A 15,337-nucleotide genomic window follows, 5' to 3' on the forward strand; every position below is an offset into this window, starting at 1 on the left:
ATAGTTTGCCCAAGTCTGCCCTAGAGATAGGCGGAGAAGCTCCCTTGAACTTACTCCCCTTTTCAGACATTGATATAATTAGTAAACGGCATCAAAAAGAAAAATTTCAAACATATTATCGAAACACGAGAACTGGAAATAATTACAAACAAATGCAGCCTGAAATACCCATAAAAAGATGGTTTCATACTCTATCAAATCACCATTTCATAAGGGTTATAAACAGATTAAGACCTAATCATGCTCTTACCATGTTCCCACGAATTAGTAAACATAAACAAATTATATGATAATCTTATTATATTAAAAATTCCACTTCCCGTCTACCTGAACAATTTGACTTTCTCTAGAGATATCAATATATTATTAAAAACGATTTACGAACATATCAAAAACTGTAAATATAAATTGTAGAATTAAAACTAACCCTTATATTTAAGTAAATATTGTATTATATTATAGCAGAAAAAAAAAGAAAAAATTCGCAAAGTTCTATTTTATTTACCATTTAATTTGTTTACTATTAATATTGGCTATGAGTATGTGTGCTTGGTTGTATAGTAATTTCCAGCCACTTTTAGTCTGTTAAAAAGTAACTAACTTCGCAAAAAAATAATTACTAAATTCACTAGACAGTTCGGACTGGGAATAGCGAACTGAGTTTACATATGCAAGATAATGAGTAAGAGAGAGACAGAAGATATATTTTCTCTCTCTTCCTCTCTCGAATATAAAAATGTTCCTTTTGTATATATAATTTAATATTATATATATTATATAAAGATTATATATATATATATATATATATATATATATATATATATATATATATATTATATATATATATATATATATATATATTAATATATATATATATATATATATATATATATATATGTATATATTTATATATATATATATATATATATATATATATATGTATATATTTATATATATATATATATATATATATATATACATATATATATATATATATATATATATATACATATATATATATATATATATATATATATATACAGTATACTCCCTCTATAACGAACACGGTAATTACGAGGTTTCGCTTATAACAAGATACATTAGATGTCCCGTGAAATTTCTATTGAACTATAACCGTCTATAGCGAGGCAAATTTGGTTATAACGAGACAAAATAAGATCCAAAAACGTGTTTTTTACGTTTTTGGTCGGGTCGTGGCTATAAATAAATACCTTTTCAAACAGACCCTCAATAAACTTAACTGCAGCCCGCAATAAACTTCTTTACAATGAATAAATACAACTGTTTCACATCTTTAGAAAATATGAGGGAATGATACTAGACCATTTAAAGCAGTTAAAAATAACAGAGTTCTTAAAATTGCAGAAGCAATAGTTTATGATATCCTTGAAAATACACTTTATACATTATGTAGTTGGAAAAAATATAAGTACAGATTGTTTATTTTAACGTATATCATTGATAATAAAAATAAACAACTCTTTTATGTTTTAATATATTTCATTGACAATAAAAGTAAATAACTTTTTTTCAAAAACGCCATTCAAACTATATTTATTAGCATCTTATATTGCTCCCAATTGCTTCACTATAGGAAGTTAATGGCTTAGAAAACTACAGATTCATATGTATGCACAGTATTGTTATTGTCTGATATAACGAGATCGGCTTATAACGAGGTAATTAGTCTGTCATTTCACTTCTCGTTATAGAGGGAGTCTACTGTATATATATATATATATATATATATATATATATATATATATATATATATATATATATTTTATTATTAAAACATCCAAAAACGGTAGCTGTTGGTCTTTCTCTAGTTCCATAGTAAACTGAATTTTGGGGTGGATGGTATTAATGTGATTTAGGAATGTATTTAGTTTTTCTTCCCCATGTGTCCAGATAATGAAGGTGTCGTCCACGTATCTCAACCATAGTTTCGGTTTTACTCTGCCGTTGTTATTGCTCGTATTTCTATTTCTTGCATAAACAGATTTGCTATCACCGGTGACAGTGGTGAACCCATGGGTGCTCCCTCGACTTGTTTGTACCTTTGGTCTTTGTATATGAAATATGTGTTGTTCAGGCAGTGTCTCGTTAGGTTTACTGTATCCGGTGGTATTGGGTATTTTTTTCCTATAATCTCTAACGATTCTTCTACTGGGACGTTAGTAAAAAGTGACACCACGTCAAAACTCACTAGCAAATGTCCCGGGTCAAGAGTCACGTCCTTTATACGCTCGATGAAGTGGCCTGCGTTCTTGACGTAAGAATCCGCTTCCTCTGCATACGGTTGTAACTGATTGGCTAAGAACTTTGCGAGCGGCTGTGTGGGTGATCCGATTGAACTAACTATTGGTCGTAGTGGCATCCCAACTTTATGAACTTTTGGTAAACCGTAGAGCTTAGGGCACCTAGATGATTTTTCGCGTGGAATCAGCTTGGGCTGATCCTCCTTTTTTATGTTTGAAACTTTGATCTTGGCCTTCGTTGTTTTTTCTAGATACGTTGTTGGATCTGTGGCAATTTTTTCGTATGCTGTGTCGTTTAGAAGATCTGTTAATTTTTTGTCGTAGTCATCTATATTCATTACTACCGTGGCGTTACCTTTGTCCGCTGGAAGGACGATTATTTCTTTGTTTTTCTGCAAATCTCGCAACGCCTCTTTTTCCTCACGTGTTAAATTTCTTTTCGGTGGTTTGGCTGTCCGTAATGTCTGCGATACGTCTTGGCGTATGATCTCAGCTGTTTCCGGAGGTATATTGGTAATGGAACTTTCTACTTCGCTGATAATGTTTTCAACAGGGATTCGTGCGGGTGCTACGGCGAAATTAAATCCTTTTGACAGAACACTCGTTGTGGCCTCATTTAATTCGAGATTCGAAAAATTGTAAACCAATTTGTGTGTTTCCGTCGGTGGTGTTTCCTTTTTTCTCGGTCTTTGTTCGGCTGTTAGACTATTGAACTTTTTCAGTTGTTTTATTGTTGTTAAGTCGGCGTTTGTCTCTGCTCGGAAGTTGGATAGTGTTTCCAGTGTATTCCATAGTATTGGATGTAAACTATTACTTAGAACTAGGTGTAGCTCTAGTAATTCTGAATTGACTTTGTCGATATCCCGCCTCGTGTCATGGATAGCTTCCCTAATAAGTGCAAAACTGGCCCTTCTTAAGATGTTTTTAGTTTTATAAGTCTTTTTATGAAACGTAAGCTTCATGCTTTTAGGAATTATGTCCTCGTCGCGGCAGCGTTCTAAAAAAGTGAGATTACACAAAAGTGTGCTTCGTTTGGATCGTAGTTTTTCGTATCGTCTGATGTCTGGTAGAAATTCCTTCCCGTAAAGGTTAATTATGTTTGTTTTGAGGTTTCCGCGGGAGCTATATGTGCTGTCACTATTTTTCCGGGTTTGACTCCGCGTTGTAAAATGCTGGTTTTCTTGAAAACCATTGTTTTGGCGACGTTTCGGCAAGGTCTCACTTGCCATTCTCAAGCCTAGTGGATCTACTTCTCGTCGTTACTCGATTAGTACTGGTCGACTGGGCATTTCGGCGCTCGTTTAAATACTCTCTCAGCGGCGCGCGGGCTCTTGTAATTGGTCCTGCCTGTGTGCGAGTGGGCGGGGCCTTGTCTGGCGGTCTCGCTGTTTGTTTTTTCTGTGCGTTAACTGAAGTTGAATTTTTTTGGACGGTTCTTTGCAGAGCTGGTTTCCATGTTGTTGGAAGTCTTTGGGCATCATCTCGAGTGTTTAGGTTATTTGGATATTTTTCTATTTCTATGGCTTCCCTGATTATTCGCTTGGTTTTGTGTTCGATGTTCGCTAGCATTGTTGTCTGTTCTAGATCGATTGTGTGTCCTGTTGTTAGGGCATGTTGTGCAAGGGAAGATGTCTTTTCTTGCTTTGCAATAGCGTTTCGATGTTCTTCTCGTCTTACTTGAATTCTTCGATTAGTCTGTCCGATGTAGGATTTGTCGCAGTCCCCACAGGGAATCTTGTACACTCCTTGGTTTTCTAGTGGGATTTTGGTTTTTGCGGAGTTAAGCATATTAGAAATTTTCTTATCCGTGTTGAATATTGTCTCTATTTTATGTTTTTTTAGGACTCTACTGATTTTTTCCGTATATATATATATATATATATATATATATATATATATATATATATATATATATATATATATATATAATAAAATATTTATTAATATTATTATTTATGTGATATGTTTTGTATTATTTATTAAATGTTCATAATTATATTAGTCTTTTGTATTTCAAAATAATAATCTCAATAAATCACTGTATGATCCAGAACTGTCAATTTTGAAATACCTTTGTGTCATGTCCTCGGTAGTATAGTAGTCAGTATCCCCGCCTGTCACGCGGGAGACCGGGGTTCGATTCCCAGTCGGGGAGGACTTTTTTATTAATATTATTACATTATTGTCATTTTAAATACTTATGAATATTGCAGTTTAATTTGTATTGTATTATTATATTAATAACAACATAAACAATGAATTTTACTGCAGAGTATGTGTAAAAAAATTTTTGCATTCAACTCCTTTCATACATATATGAAAATAAAAATATACATTTTCATCAAAATATTGATTTAATCCTTCATCGTTAGTAAGTTGTTATTAATTCTGTTTCTTTTTCTGCTATGTCTTATCTATAGAATTATAATACATATGTAATGATTGTGCAGATTGACTCCCAAATAAATTTGTAACAGCGAATGCGTGTATAGAAGTGTTACTTCCACCGGCAGTCCCACTGGACTGCCACGCCCGTTTTTTAATATTGTTTCGCTAATGTTATACATTTAATTTTCCAAACTATTTTATTTATCATTGAATATTTAGTACATATAGTAGTCATGGGCATAGAGATGAAAGGGACAAATTTAATGCTAGTTATTTTAAATTTCTTTTATGTATGTTTATATGCATGACATAAATTTCAAAAATGGTCGATTTTATTTTTAAATTAAGATTTTTTGGCATATATATGATACTAGTGACGTTATCCATCTGGGAAGAAAGAGTTTTTCTTTCACCAAGAGTTAATTTAATAAGATTTTCACAATTTAGTGGGGATTTTGAAAGGGTGCCACAAAGAATCAAAAAATCCAGGGACCTAATGATTTAAATAAATGCTTTCAAATAATATACTAATTTCTCCAGGGTCCCATTTAAAAGTATCTTACAAAATGGCGCAAAGGCGCTATTAATAAAACTGAGGCTTGGTTCAGTTACCTAAAAATTTAGTAATTCAAGTTTTAAGGTTCAGAAAAGAGTTGTTTGGGTGGGAATTATTTCGTTTTTGAACTTATACTTCTATACGCGCGTTCGACGTTAGAAATTTGAATGGGAGAAAATCGACAAAATCATTACATATTATGTAAGATATAGGTAAGAGAGAGACAGAAGATATATTTTCTCTCTCTTTCTCTCTCGAGAATAAAAATGTTCTTTTTGTAAATATATTTAATATTTATTAATATTATTATTTTTTTATTAATATTATTATCATGGTAAATTAAACTTAAGCGTAAGTAAATTATGCATATTGTCATTTTTAAATACTTATGAATGTTGCATTTTAATTTGTATTGTATTGTTATATTGAATTATGTTGCAGTGTATTGTACCGTATTTTTACATTAATAACAAAATAAACAATGAATTTTACTGCAGAGTATGTGTAAAAAAAATTTTTGCATTCAACTTTTTTTATACATATATGAAAATAAAAATATACATTTTCATCAAAATATTGATTCAATCCTTCGTTTACTATACTCCTATTACAGGTCAAATGTTGTTTATATACAGCAAACGATGTACCATATACCTAATTTTGTGTCTCTTTCTGCTCTCTCTTAACTATAGCATTACATATGTAATGATTGTGCAGATTGACTCCCATATAAATTTGTAACGGCGAACGTGTGTATAGAAGTATAACTTCTACCGGCAGTCCCACTGGACTGCCACACCAGTTTTTTTATTATATTATTTTATGGAAATGGGTATTTTTTAAAATTTTTTAACTTTATATAAAACATGAACGAATAAATATTTGTTTTTTTTTTATATTAGTTGTAGTTAGTTATTAGAAAAAAAAATTTATAATTGGCCTTTGTTAGATTAACAAATAAACTTGGCAATACTGTCAAAACTTTGAAAACACTAGTTGCCAGATTGCAACAGATGCTCAGCAGGGCCCTGATTCTATTTCATTTCGAAGTCGAAATTTAAAAGCGACTACGCCATGACAGTCGCAATCGCTAGCGATTCTCATTCATTTCGATTGTAGTTAAAACTGGGGATATTTACTTTATCATTTTGACACTGCTGAAAATTTGGGTTGGCTCTGTTGTTTATTGGCTGCACTACGCTTGTTGAATGTTTGTTTTGTTTACGTTACGTGAACGTCTTTTTTTCTTGTTTGAGTTGTTAAATCATAAATAGTGGCCATTCTCAATTATATTTTGAATTGAAAGAAAGAATGACAAGAAAAAAAAAGGCGATGTGGGAGATCCTCAAGTTATAACCACTAAAATTTGACTTAGTGGTTATATTCTAATATATTTTTAAATTTACTGCAGCTTAGTAATACTAACCCTAAACAATTTGGGTATCCTAGAGGCATAAACACCTTCTTCCAAATATGGTTCTAATACCCTTATTAAATAATTTGCAGCTTTTTTATTAAGCCGGAATTGCTGCCTAAATTAAGCATCACTTAGTGAAAAAGAATTTTGAGTATCCAGTAACATTCTTCTTATCCTCGGTTGTGAATGGCGGATATCTATCCTCTCTAATTCCTCCAAAACTAGCAAATGTCCGTAAAGCACAGCCATATTAATACTTTTTGCCTCAGTTTTCCTTGCAAGGATCAAAACACAACACCGCTACCTAAACTGAACCTAAGTTCACTTCGCCAGTCCAGCCAGTCAAGTCATGTCAGATTAATTTCGACTCAAAATGAAATTTCAACCACTTTCTTGAAGTTGAAATTAATTTCGATAAATCGAAAATTAGTGACGTCGTTTGGTTAGTTCAGCTGAAATCCACAAGGTTCGCAAAGTCGCATTTCGACTTCGCCATATTAATTTCGACATGTTTTGAGTCGAAATCTCAATTAGAATCAGGACCCAGATTTCAATTTTATGACTATATTCTTATAAGTAAGAAATATTTTATGAATGCTTTTTAATATGAATTCAAAAATTGTGGCTTCTCATATCATTATAATTTCGTCAGTATCTTTATATTATAAAAACTATACTTTATAAAAAAATATACCACGGCAACGATGGCAACACTGTGACTCCCACACATATAATAATCATATAATTCATATGCCAAGGTTATGTTCATTAATGTGTTGATTGCATGAAAAATCAATTTAACCATTGCTCTTTATTTTACTTACCATTATCTTGTTCTATTTCAGCTTTTATAGTAGACTTAATGTCTAAATAATCTAATGTATCATTTGAAGTTTCCCTGATGGGTTCCTCCTCAATTTTAATTCTAAAGGTATTCTCCTGTACAACTTCATCATCTACTTCATTACCTATTTCTTTCTTGCAAGTTGTCTCTCCAACTTCAACTTCTTGTTTTACCTCAGTTTGATTAAACATGATGTAATGTTTTAGTTACTGGTTACATTTAAGTTTATCTTGTAAAACGTTAAACATACACTAAACTAAACTAAAACTTGCTAAAACCATCGAGCAAAAGACAAAAGAGGGAATGTAAATGTAGAGGAGCAAAAATACCATAAGAAGACAGTGCCACCTTGAGAGGCCACAAGTCGTCTCTTTCCTTTTTCCTTGTTTAATAAATAATAAATCAAATTTAGTTGGGTAGTAGTTGGGTTTTATGTTATTGCTGATGTTATTGTTTGTCGTCACTCATCTCATCAGATCAGAGAACTTGTGTTCGTAGTTCTCTGGTCCTAACTGTCACATGAAATCTTATTTATATTTTCTATTGATTTATTAACAATTGTTTCACATTTTAAACTATTATCGTTATTATTTAAATACATCTTTGTTGTGTTCTAGTGTTAAAAAAGTATTTTAAGCGTTTGTTTTTAGAATAATATGGACGTCTTTCACATTTAGTCCCAGTGAAGTTAGCTATAATTGAGCTGTCAATTAAAGTTCATAGAACGAAATGTTGGCGTTTGGCTGTGTTGCCATGTCTTTTTATTAAATCGGGAAAGAGCATGTAATATATAAATTATTAATAAATATAATTAATAATAATTATATAAATAATTTATTTATTATTAAATAATTTATATATTATAATATATATAAATATAAATATATATATTATAATAATTTATTTATTATTATTAATAATAAATTATTAATAATAATAAATAAATAATTAATAAAAATCCAATAGAACAAACAGTAAAAAAGAAATTCTTTCAAAAAATAATAAGAATACTATTTAGGTACTTTCCACAGACATCTTGTGACCATCTGTAACAATCTGGCAACTGGTGGTTTGAGGATTGCCAAATCTATCAGCTTATTATCAAAGGCAAATGCAAAAAAAAATTTGTAATAATTAAGTGCAATTAATATTAGAAGAAATGAGTATGTATCAATCATATAATCATATATATCATGTATAAATCATTTTGTCATTTGATCTCGAAGATATAAAACGTTTAATATAAATCATTTACACGTGTGTTTTCCCAAAGTAAAAGTTGGAGAACGTTCTTCAAAGTTTATTTGTTTGTGATTCGAGTTTATACATGGGGTAATTAACTCCCAAACCTGAATAAAAATAAAATTAAATGTTTGTTTTTTTACAGTATGTCTGAAACACGAAAAGTAAAATTAACATTATCTCAATTATTTTTGTGGTTGCAAGGTCGGCAGAAATCTTTAGTTGAAGGTGAGGCAGTTTTTGTAGCTGGCCAAATTATATTTTGTAAATTACGACTTACGTTTTCGACTAATAACTTCATGAGACCTTTGGGGCAATTTAGCTGATGGAACAGCATTTTTCAGTCTTCTCAATTTAGTTTCAGGTGTTATAACAAAGTAAATTAGATATAAATATATTAAAATATAAATAATATTTTAACCAACACTTATTTGGAAAGTACTCGTTCTTAGTAAAATGTAAACTGCACAGTCATGTACTTGGTTATAGGTCTGCCAAATTGCAAAATGCATTGCCAAATTTTTCTCATATTCTCGTCCAGCGGAAACTTATGTATGGAATTTTCTTTGTGAATTAGAATTGGATAACATTGATGGTTTTTTGAAGTCGAAGTCATTGTTAATTACAATATAAACCGCTCGATAATATGTATACAAATTATTGACAATTTCAAGGTTTTCCCGAAGTGGTTGCTTTTGAAATCTACCACCAGGCGTCGCCCACTTTGCGGTTTCTTGCGAATACATTATAAAGATATGACAACACAGCCAAACGTCAACAATTTGTTCTGTGAATTTAATTGACAGTGACAGCTCAATTATAGCTAACTTCATTGGGACTAAATGAGAAGGAAGAAGGACATCCAAAATATTATAAAAACCAGGGATATGTAAGTAAATTAAAGTTAGAGTGCCATCGGTTAGGAAACCATGTTGGGGTTCTATTACCCAGGACCTCCACATGAAGAGCATTTGGCTGATAGTTGTGCCCCTATCGCGCATCAGAGTGCTATAGGGGGAAAGGGATGGTCTAGAGCATTGGAGCGCGGTGGGGTGACTCCTGTATATACTCGAGTTAACACACCTCGCTCCAATGAATTGTTACACCCGAACGTAATTCTTAGGGGTGAACATGTCTCATAGGCTGGGTTTAATCAAATTGCTTGCTTGCTTGGTTAGAGTGCCCTAAAATGCGAAATGCCCAAAATTTGTTTAATTTACTAATGTTTGTATTTTGAGAACGATTTCCGAAGTGGAAATTGAACCGTCAATAAACGTACTTTAACCTTTAATTGTGGCTTATTCCCATTTAAATAGTAATTAATTTAAACAATTTAGGAGGTTTAAGATCAAAGAATATAGACGCTTAATCGTCTATATTCTTTGGTATTGGCAAAGAATATAAACGCATAATCGAGCAGGTACTTGTTTAACTGTTATGGAATGCAAAAGGAGGATTTATTTATGATAATTCGCAGAATGAGCGAAATATAGCAAACCCGCGCTGATTCTAACGTTTGAAACACAGTATAGTACCTAGTTCGGGGACCACTTATTTCTCTAGAATGGAAATATCCTCATTTTCATTGAAACATGGTTGATTAATTGTACTGCCACAATATATCTGCTTTTTATCACTACCATAGGAACAATACTTATCGTAATCTTTTTTTTAATCACCATACGTTTTTAAAACATTCCTGTAGTTATACTTTTATTTTGAGAATCTTTAAAATTTTGTAGTGATAAAACAATATGTACAAGGGTACATGGAAGAAGCCGTATGTTGGCCATTCACAATAGTTTTAAATCTGAAGCAAATTTAAATAAAATATTATTGCTGTGAGTCTGCTCCCTCATAATATTAATTTTGAAGAAATGACACATTATTTGCTTCCATGAAATGACACAATACAGGGATGGCAAGAACGCGTTTTACCAGAATATTGGAATTATATGCCCTATACACAAAAAAGGAAAAGTTCTTGACTATTTTAATTTAGGAATTTTCCTTCTTAATACTGCATACAAAATTTTGTCAATGATACTTAACGAACGACTGGCGCAGTATATCCTACCTAGGCTTTTTGAAAACAGATCCACCATTAATCACATATCCATCACAAAAATATTAACGACAGAGTAGGTACGACATAGACTGCAGACCTCAATTATGTTCGGCTATGATTTCAGATTGTATGATGTATTTTACAAGTCTGTGGTGTTCTTTTGTTTTACAGGTGGAGAATAATAATGATACGACTTAGTTTCTCTCTGGTGTTGACTATATAAAGCTAAAATATTATGTTTCTTCTGTCTGTTAATTTTGTGTCTTTGTGCGGTCAGATGTAGTAGATGGTGGGCCACGTTATGCAGATGGATGAAAGTAATCCTGCTAAATAGGCCAGTAGGAAGAAGGAGTCGACCTAAACTCAGATATGTGGATGATGCAGGATTTAAGGGAGATTGGAGTAACGAGATGGAGACAACAGACACTAGACAGGGAAGGATGTTTTCAGCTAGACCAAGGCTCATAAAGGGCTTTAGCGCCAACTGATGATGATGATCAAGTGACAACTTTTGTTTTAAAGTAATAACAATTAAAATTTGTTTATTGGATGAAAAGAACTTAATAAAAAAACTGTTTTGCGATTTATTTTATTAAATTAATTTAGTTTTTTAAGTTATAAAATCATTTTATACATTAATACTTATGTTCCTAGCAATATTTATTATATTCATTAAATATAGAAATATAAATTATTCTTGCAAATATTGTAACAAGAAAAATCGGACTCTTTATTAATGTTTCCTAAATTGTTTTTCATTTTTATTATGTAAAACATTATAGTAGATACATACTACTGAAATTCCAAAAATTATTATTTACAAACAAAACAATCAAATATTTTATTAGATGTTATACAGTAAGGTACAAATAAAACTTAAACAGTAGTGAAAATAAACACTTTCAATTATTAAAAATACCATTCAATCCTAATATTTGAAATTTGAAAATAGATTTTGATATACCTAAATATTAAATAAAATCTTAAAAATAATAGAGAATCCCTTAGAAGGATTTAATTTATGTAGAAGAATCTATACAATTTACAACCAAATGTTAAAAAGGTAATAATCAAATCAGTATATAAAAAGGTCACAATAAACTATTCTATCACAAATAAATTTTTGGATGAAAAAGCTTAGTTATATCCTGTTTTGGTAAATAACTATCATTTGTCATTTATATATCAGTAAAAAAAAAGTAGCAAAAAAGAGTATCGGAAAAAGAAGACCTGAGAGTTTCAAGATAAAACTTTATTTAGTTTAATCTTCTGTTAGACTTTAAAATAAATCTCATATACTTACAAAGACAAATGAAATAAGACAGTAAAAAAATATAAAAATTAATCACCATAAAGAATTTAACAATTAACATAAACTGAATGCTAGTTTGGAAACATACCAGCCAGTAAATGTGTCCTCTGGGTTTGTAAAAAGAAACAGGCTATATGAATAATATACTGCATACGATAATTTATAATTTTGGATTCTATATACTCTAATAAAAATCTCTTATTAGAATCCCAATGTTTATCGAAAAATATCACAGCAACTTAATGTATTTAAATTGGTTCAAATTCTCCTAATAATTTTTGAAGTACAATATTTGCAAGTGTTAACACAGGTAATAAAAATACTATTTTTGTTTAATTTTAAGGTGAACCAACAGGTATAATAAAGGATATATAATCAGCATACTCTCCCCAATTGAATCTATTCAACTGGAAGGTTATTACCCACGCAATGAGTATTAGAAACCAAACTGTAGATCCAATTGCTGAATACATGACATCTACAAAACAAAAACCTTCAGTAAAATAAAGTAGAATCTATAGGTGTCTGTTAATTAACAAAACAAATATTTTTGTGCATAGTGGCAAAAGTAATTTGTGTAAGGTTTCTCATATCATGGGTATACTGTGAAAAGTGAATAAGTCAGGTTTTTAACAATTCAACTATGTTTCAATGGTTACATATACTTCAAGTCTACCAGGCTATTTTAATATTAAAATAACACCAAATTTGATTCATAGACGCGTACATATTAGGTACACTACACATTTAGATTTATTGAATCATATGTGATTTATGAGACAGTGAAGTTGAATTATTAAACACCTGACTTGAGTCACAGTATATGTTACTTACATTTCTTAATATGCTTTTGTTCTTGGTATTCTGGTTTTTGGAAGGCTTCTCGGAAGAACCAAATTGCATTTACAAACCAAACAAAGGGCAAGAAAAAAAATCCAACTGGAAAAAAAAGTTTTAAAGAAAACCTGTTTAAATATATTAATTTATTAACATACTTCGATAATATGATTTACATAAATATAATTTTTGATCATTAGGTACTTTGGCTAAATCCATTGTGTTAATAAATGAGTTATTGTTTAGAAATATTTGGAAATATCTTGGCAAATCTTGGGTTGAGTTTACCACTTTACCGAAAGTACAAGCTGATTATAGCCGCAAATGTCAAACATGGAACAAATAATTTCGGTATAGCAGTGTTGCCATGTTTTTGTAATGTAGATGCTGTATGATTTAAATATAAAAAGACAAAGTTTTAGCTTCAGAAAAGTACATTTTGTTTATATTATGTTATGAATTCTGCAATTTTTGATTTATATAAAACAACAATAAGTAAATATTTGTTTGTATGTAGATTAATTGCAGTTAATTATTAGAATTTTTTTTAGTAATTACCCTTTGATAGATTTGGGGATAGATTTGGCAATCGTCAAATCAGCAGTTGCCAAATTACACCAGATGTTTACAAATAATCTCGAAAGAGACAAATATTTACTCGTTACTGCTTCATATAAATTAAAAATTGCAGAATTCATAAAATAGTATAATCAAAATGTACTTTTTAAAAGCTTTATCTCCGTATATTTGAAGCATACAACATATTATGCATTATAAAAACATACCAACACTGCCAAACCAAAATATTTTGACATTTGCGGCTATATTCAGCTTATTCTTTCAGTAAACTCAACCATATCTTGGCTTTGGATCAGAATAATGAATAATTTAGTATTTAGTTGTTTTGATCAGAGTATATATCATCCATTAATCAATTTTATCTTTTATCTATGATTTGATATGATACAGAGTATACCCCCCTAGTAAGGTAACTCCCATAGAAAGTGGTGGCCCGTCCCGTACGGACGGGCCCAAACTAATTTCATTTGGCGGTAAATTCAAAACTTATTTTCCAAATTTTAAGTGGCAAATTCAAAAAATATGATCTAAATTTTAGGCTTCAAAATTCAAAAGGTATGCTTTTAATGGAAAGTAAATAACTTTTATTCTGTATAAAATGTTATATGTTCGTTGGAGAATTAAGTAACTAAACTCTGAATGAAATGCACAAATTTATTTAGTTGTTTACAGTTTAGGGTATAAAACTATACTGACTTAATAAATACAAACTATATCTTAAAAACCTCTCATAGTTCTTGATCATATCGCTGACCTGACACCTCGAGATTATCAGCTTGGGTGTTTATCTTCGATGTAGTCTGAATATTGAGATAAAACACACACACAGTGGCGTGCTCGCCATAACACCTCCCTCCTGAAGACCGAAGCTGGGTGTCCAAGAAGGGCTTCTTTGCAGCGTCGAAGTTTTGACTTGTAGTGAAGAGCCTCTCTGGACATACTCCGCACAGGGCTGGTATGGCCACATGAAACAAAGAAACCAAGCGGCAATAACTCATTCTACTTTTTGTTGTTATGAGAAGACCGTAGATGAAGTGTACCACAAGGTAATCGAATTATATGTTGCAGTTATTATTGATTAAAATCCCTTTATAATATGGACAATGAAAGCTCATATCTACTACTTGCCGTGTTATACTTCAACTTCATTTATTATACAGTGTGACCCATTTAGATTGGAAACACCTCTATAAAATTTGAAGTTGTTAACCGATTTTAACCAAATTTTTTTTTTAATGTCATGTAATAAAAGGTCTATTGCGGGACAAAATATGAAATATTTAGTTAAATTTTCAGGGCAGTCTACGATACTTTTTCTTCGTCGAAAATGGAGAATTTGTATTAGCGATATTTTTATTAAAAAAATTTCTACGCCACTAAATTTAGAGTGGCTTCAAATAGCTATGACAAAAATTTCATTAAAATATATTTATTAATAACCAAGTTATGACAACTTAAAATTTTAAAACTCATTAAGCTACGAGTCAAAAAAGAACACCCTGTATCAACAGATAACCATAAAACTAATTATTTTTCAAATAATTTTAATAATAAACCACTACTAGACAAAAAAATGTTTAAAATAGCATAAAAATTTAAGGCAAGTAACGCACTTACATTATTATTAAACTCCATTCGCTTAGCTCGGGCATATTTTGACAGATTCATTGTCGGAAACCTACAACACAACAATTCCTACTTCTCAGTATTAATAGCTCAAGTATCCTGCTATTACAGACTTCTTTCTTTAAAAAAAGAAGAATTATTCTAAATAGTCGAAGTGTATACTAAACCCATCAAATTTTGGGTAGT

At 30.8% G+C, this 15,337-nt stretch overlaps 3 protein-coding genes and 1 long non-coding RNA gene across 4 annotated transcripts in view; 2 read left to right on the forward strand and 2 right to left on the reverse strand.

Annotated features, from left to right (window-relative positions):
- The window catches only part of LOC140435742 (uncharacterized), a 46,537-nt gene extending 38,364 nt beyond the window's left edge, over window positions 1–8,173 (reverse strand). The window contains exon 1 of the mRNA XM_072524461.1: window positions 7,468–8,173. Within this exon, the coding sequence (XP_072380562.1) occupies window positions 7,468–7,678 (211 nt within the window). The 5' untranslated portion in view covers window positions 7,679–8,173. The remainder of the gene's footprint in view (window positions 1–7,467) is intronic.
- Window positions 8,174–9,541: 1,368 nt separating this feature from the next.
- Window positions 9,542–11,384, forward strand: LOC140436689 (uncharacterized). The gene is made up of 2 exons (XR_011950300.1): window positions 9,542–9,618; window positions 11,075–11,384. It is a non-coding gene; the product is annotated as an uncharacterized lncRNA (long non-coding RNA).
- Window positions 11,385–11,519: 135 nt separating this feature from the next.
- Window positions 11,520–13,261, reverse strand: pen-2 (presenilin enhancer, gamma-secretase subunit). Its single transcript, XM_072525727.1, has 3 exons — window positions 13,105–13,261; window positions 12,944–13,048; window positions 11,520–12,587 (listed from the first exon to the last, which is right to left on the reverse strand). Exons 1-3 carry the CDS (start codon window positions 13,163–13,165, stop codon window positions 12,448–12,450), a joined length of 306 nt encoding a protein of 101 aa, XP_072381828.1. The 5' UTR covers window positions 13,166–13,261; the 3' UTR covers window positions 11,520–12,447.
- A 1,162-nt stretch (window positions 13,262–14,423) lies between these two features.
- The window catches only part of pyd3 (beta-ureidopropionase pyd3), a 36,233-nt gene continuing 35,319 nt past the window's right edge, over window positions 14,424–15,337 (forward strand). The window contains exon 1 of the mRNA XM_072525730.1: window positions 14,424–14,571. Within this exon, the coding sequence (XP_072381831.1) occupies window positions 14,555–14,571 (17 nt within the window). The 5' untranslated portion in view covers window positions 14,424–14,554. The remainder of the gene's footprint in view (window positions 14,572–15,337) is intronic.

Source organism: Diabrotica undecimpunctata, chromosome 3 (assembly GCF_040954645.1).
Source record: "Diabrotica undecimpunctata isolate CICGRU chromosome 3, icDiaUnde3, whole genome shotgun sequence".
Taxonomy (NCBI): Eukaryota; Metazoa; Arthropoda; class Insecta; order Coleoptera; family Chrysomelidae; genus Diabrotica; species Diabrotica undecimpunctata.

Bases quoted from the DNA above. Each gene is read 5' to 3' on its own strand.
- pen-2 (XM_072525727.1), bottom strand. From the start codon at position 13,165: ATGGATTTAGCCAAAGTACCTAATGATCAAAAATTATATTTATGTAAA. The intron at 13,049-13,104 runs GTATGTTAATAA...TTTTTTTTCCAG, and splicing joins ATGTAAATCATATTATCGAA to TTGGATTTTTTTTCTTGCCC. The intron at 12,588-12,943 runs GTAAGTAACATA...TTTGTTTTGTAG, and splicing joins ACAAAAGCATATTAAGAAAT to ATGTCATGTATTCAGCAATT.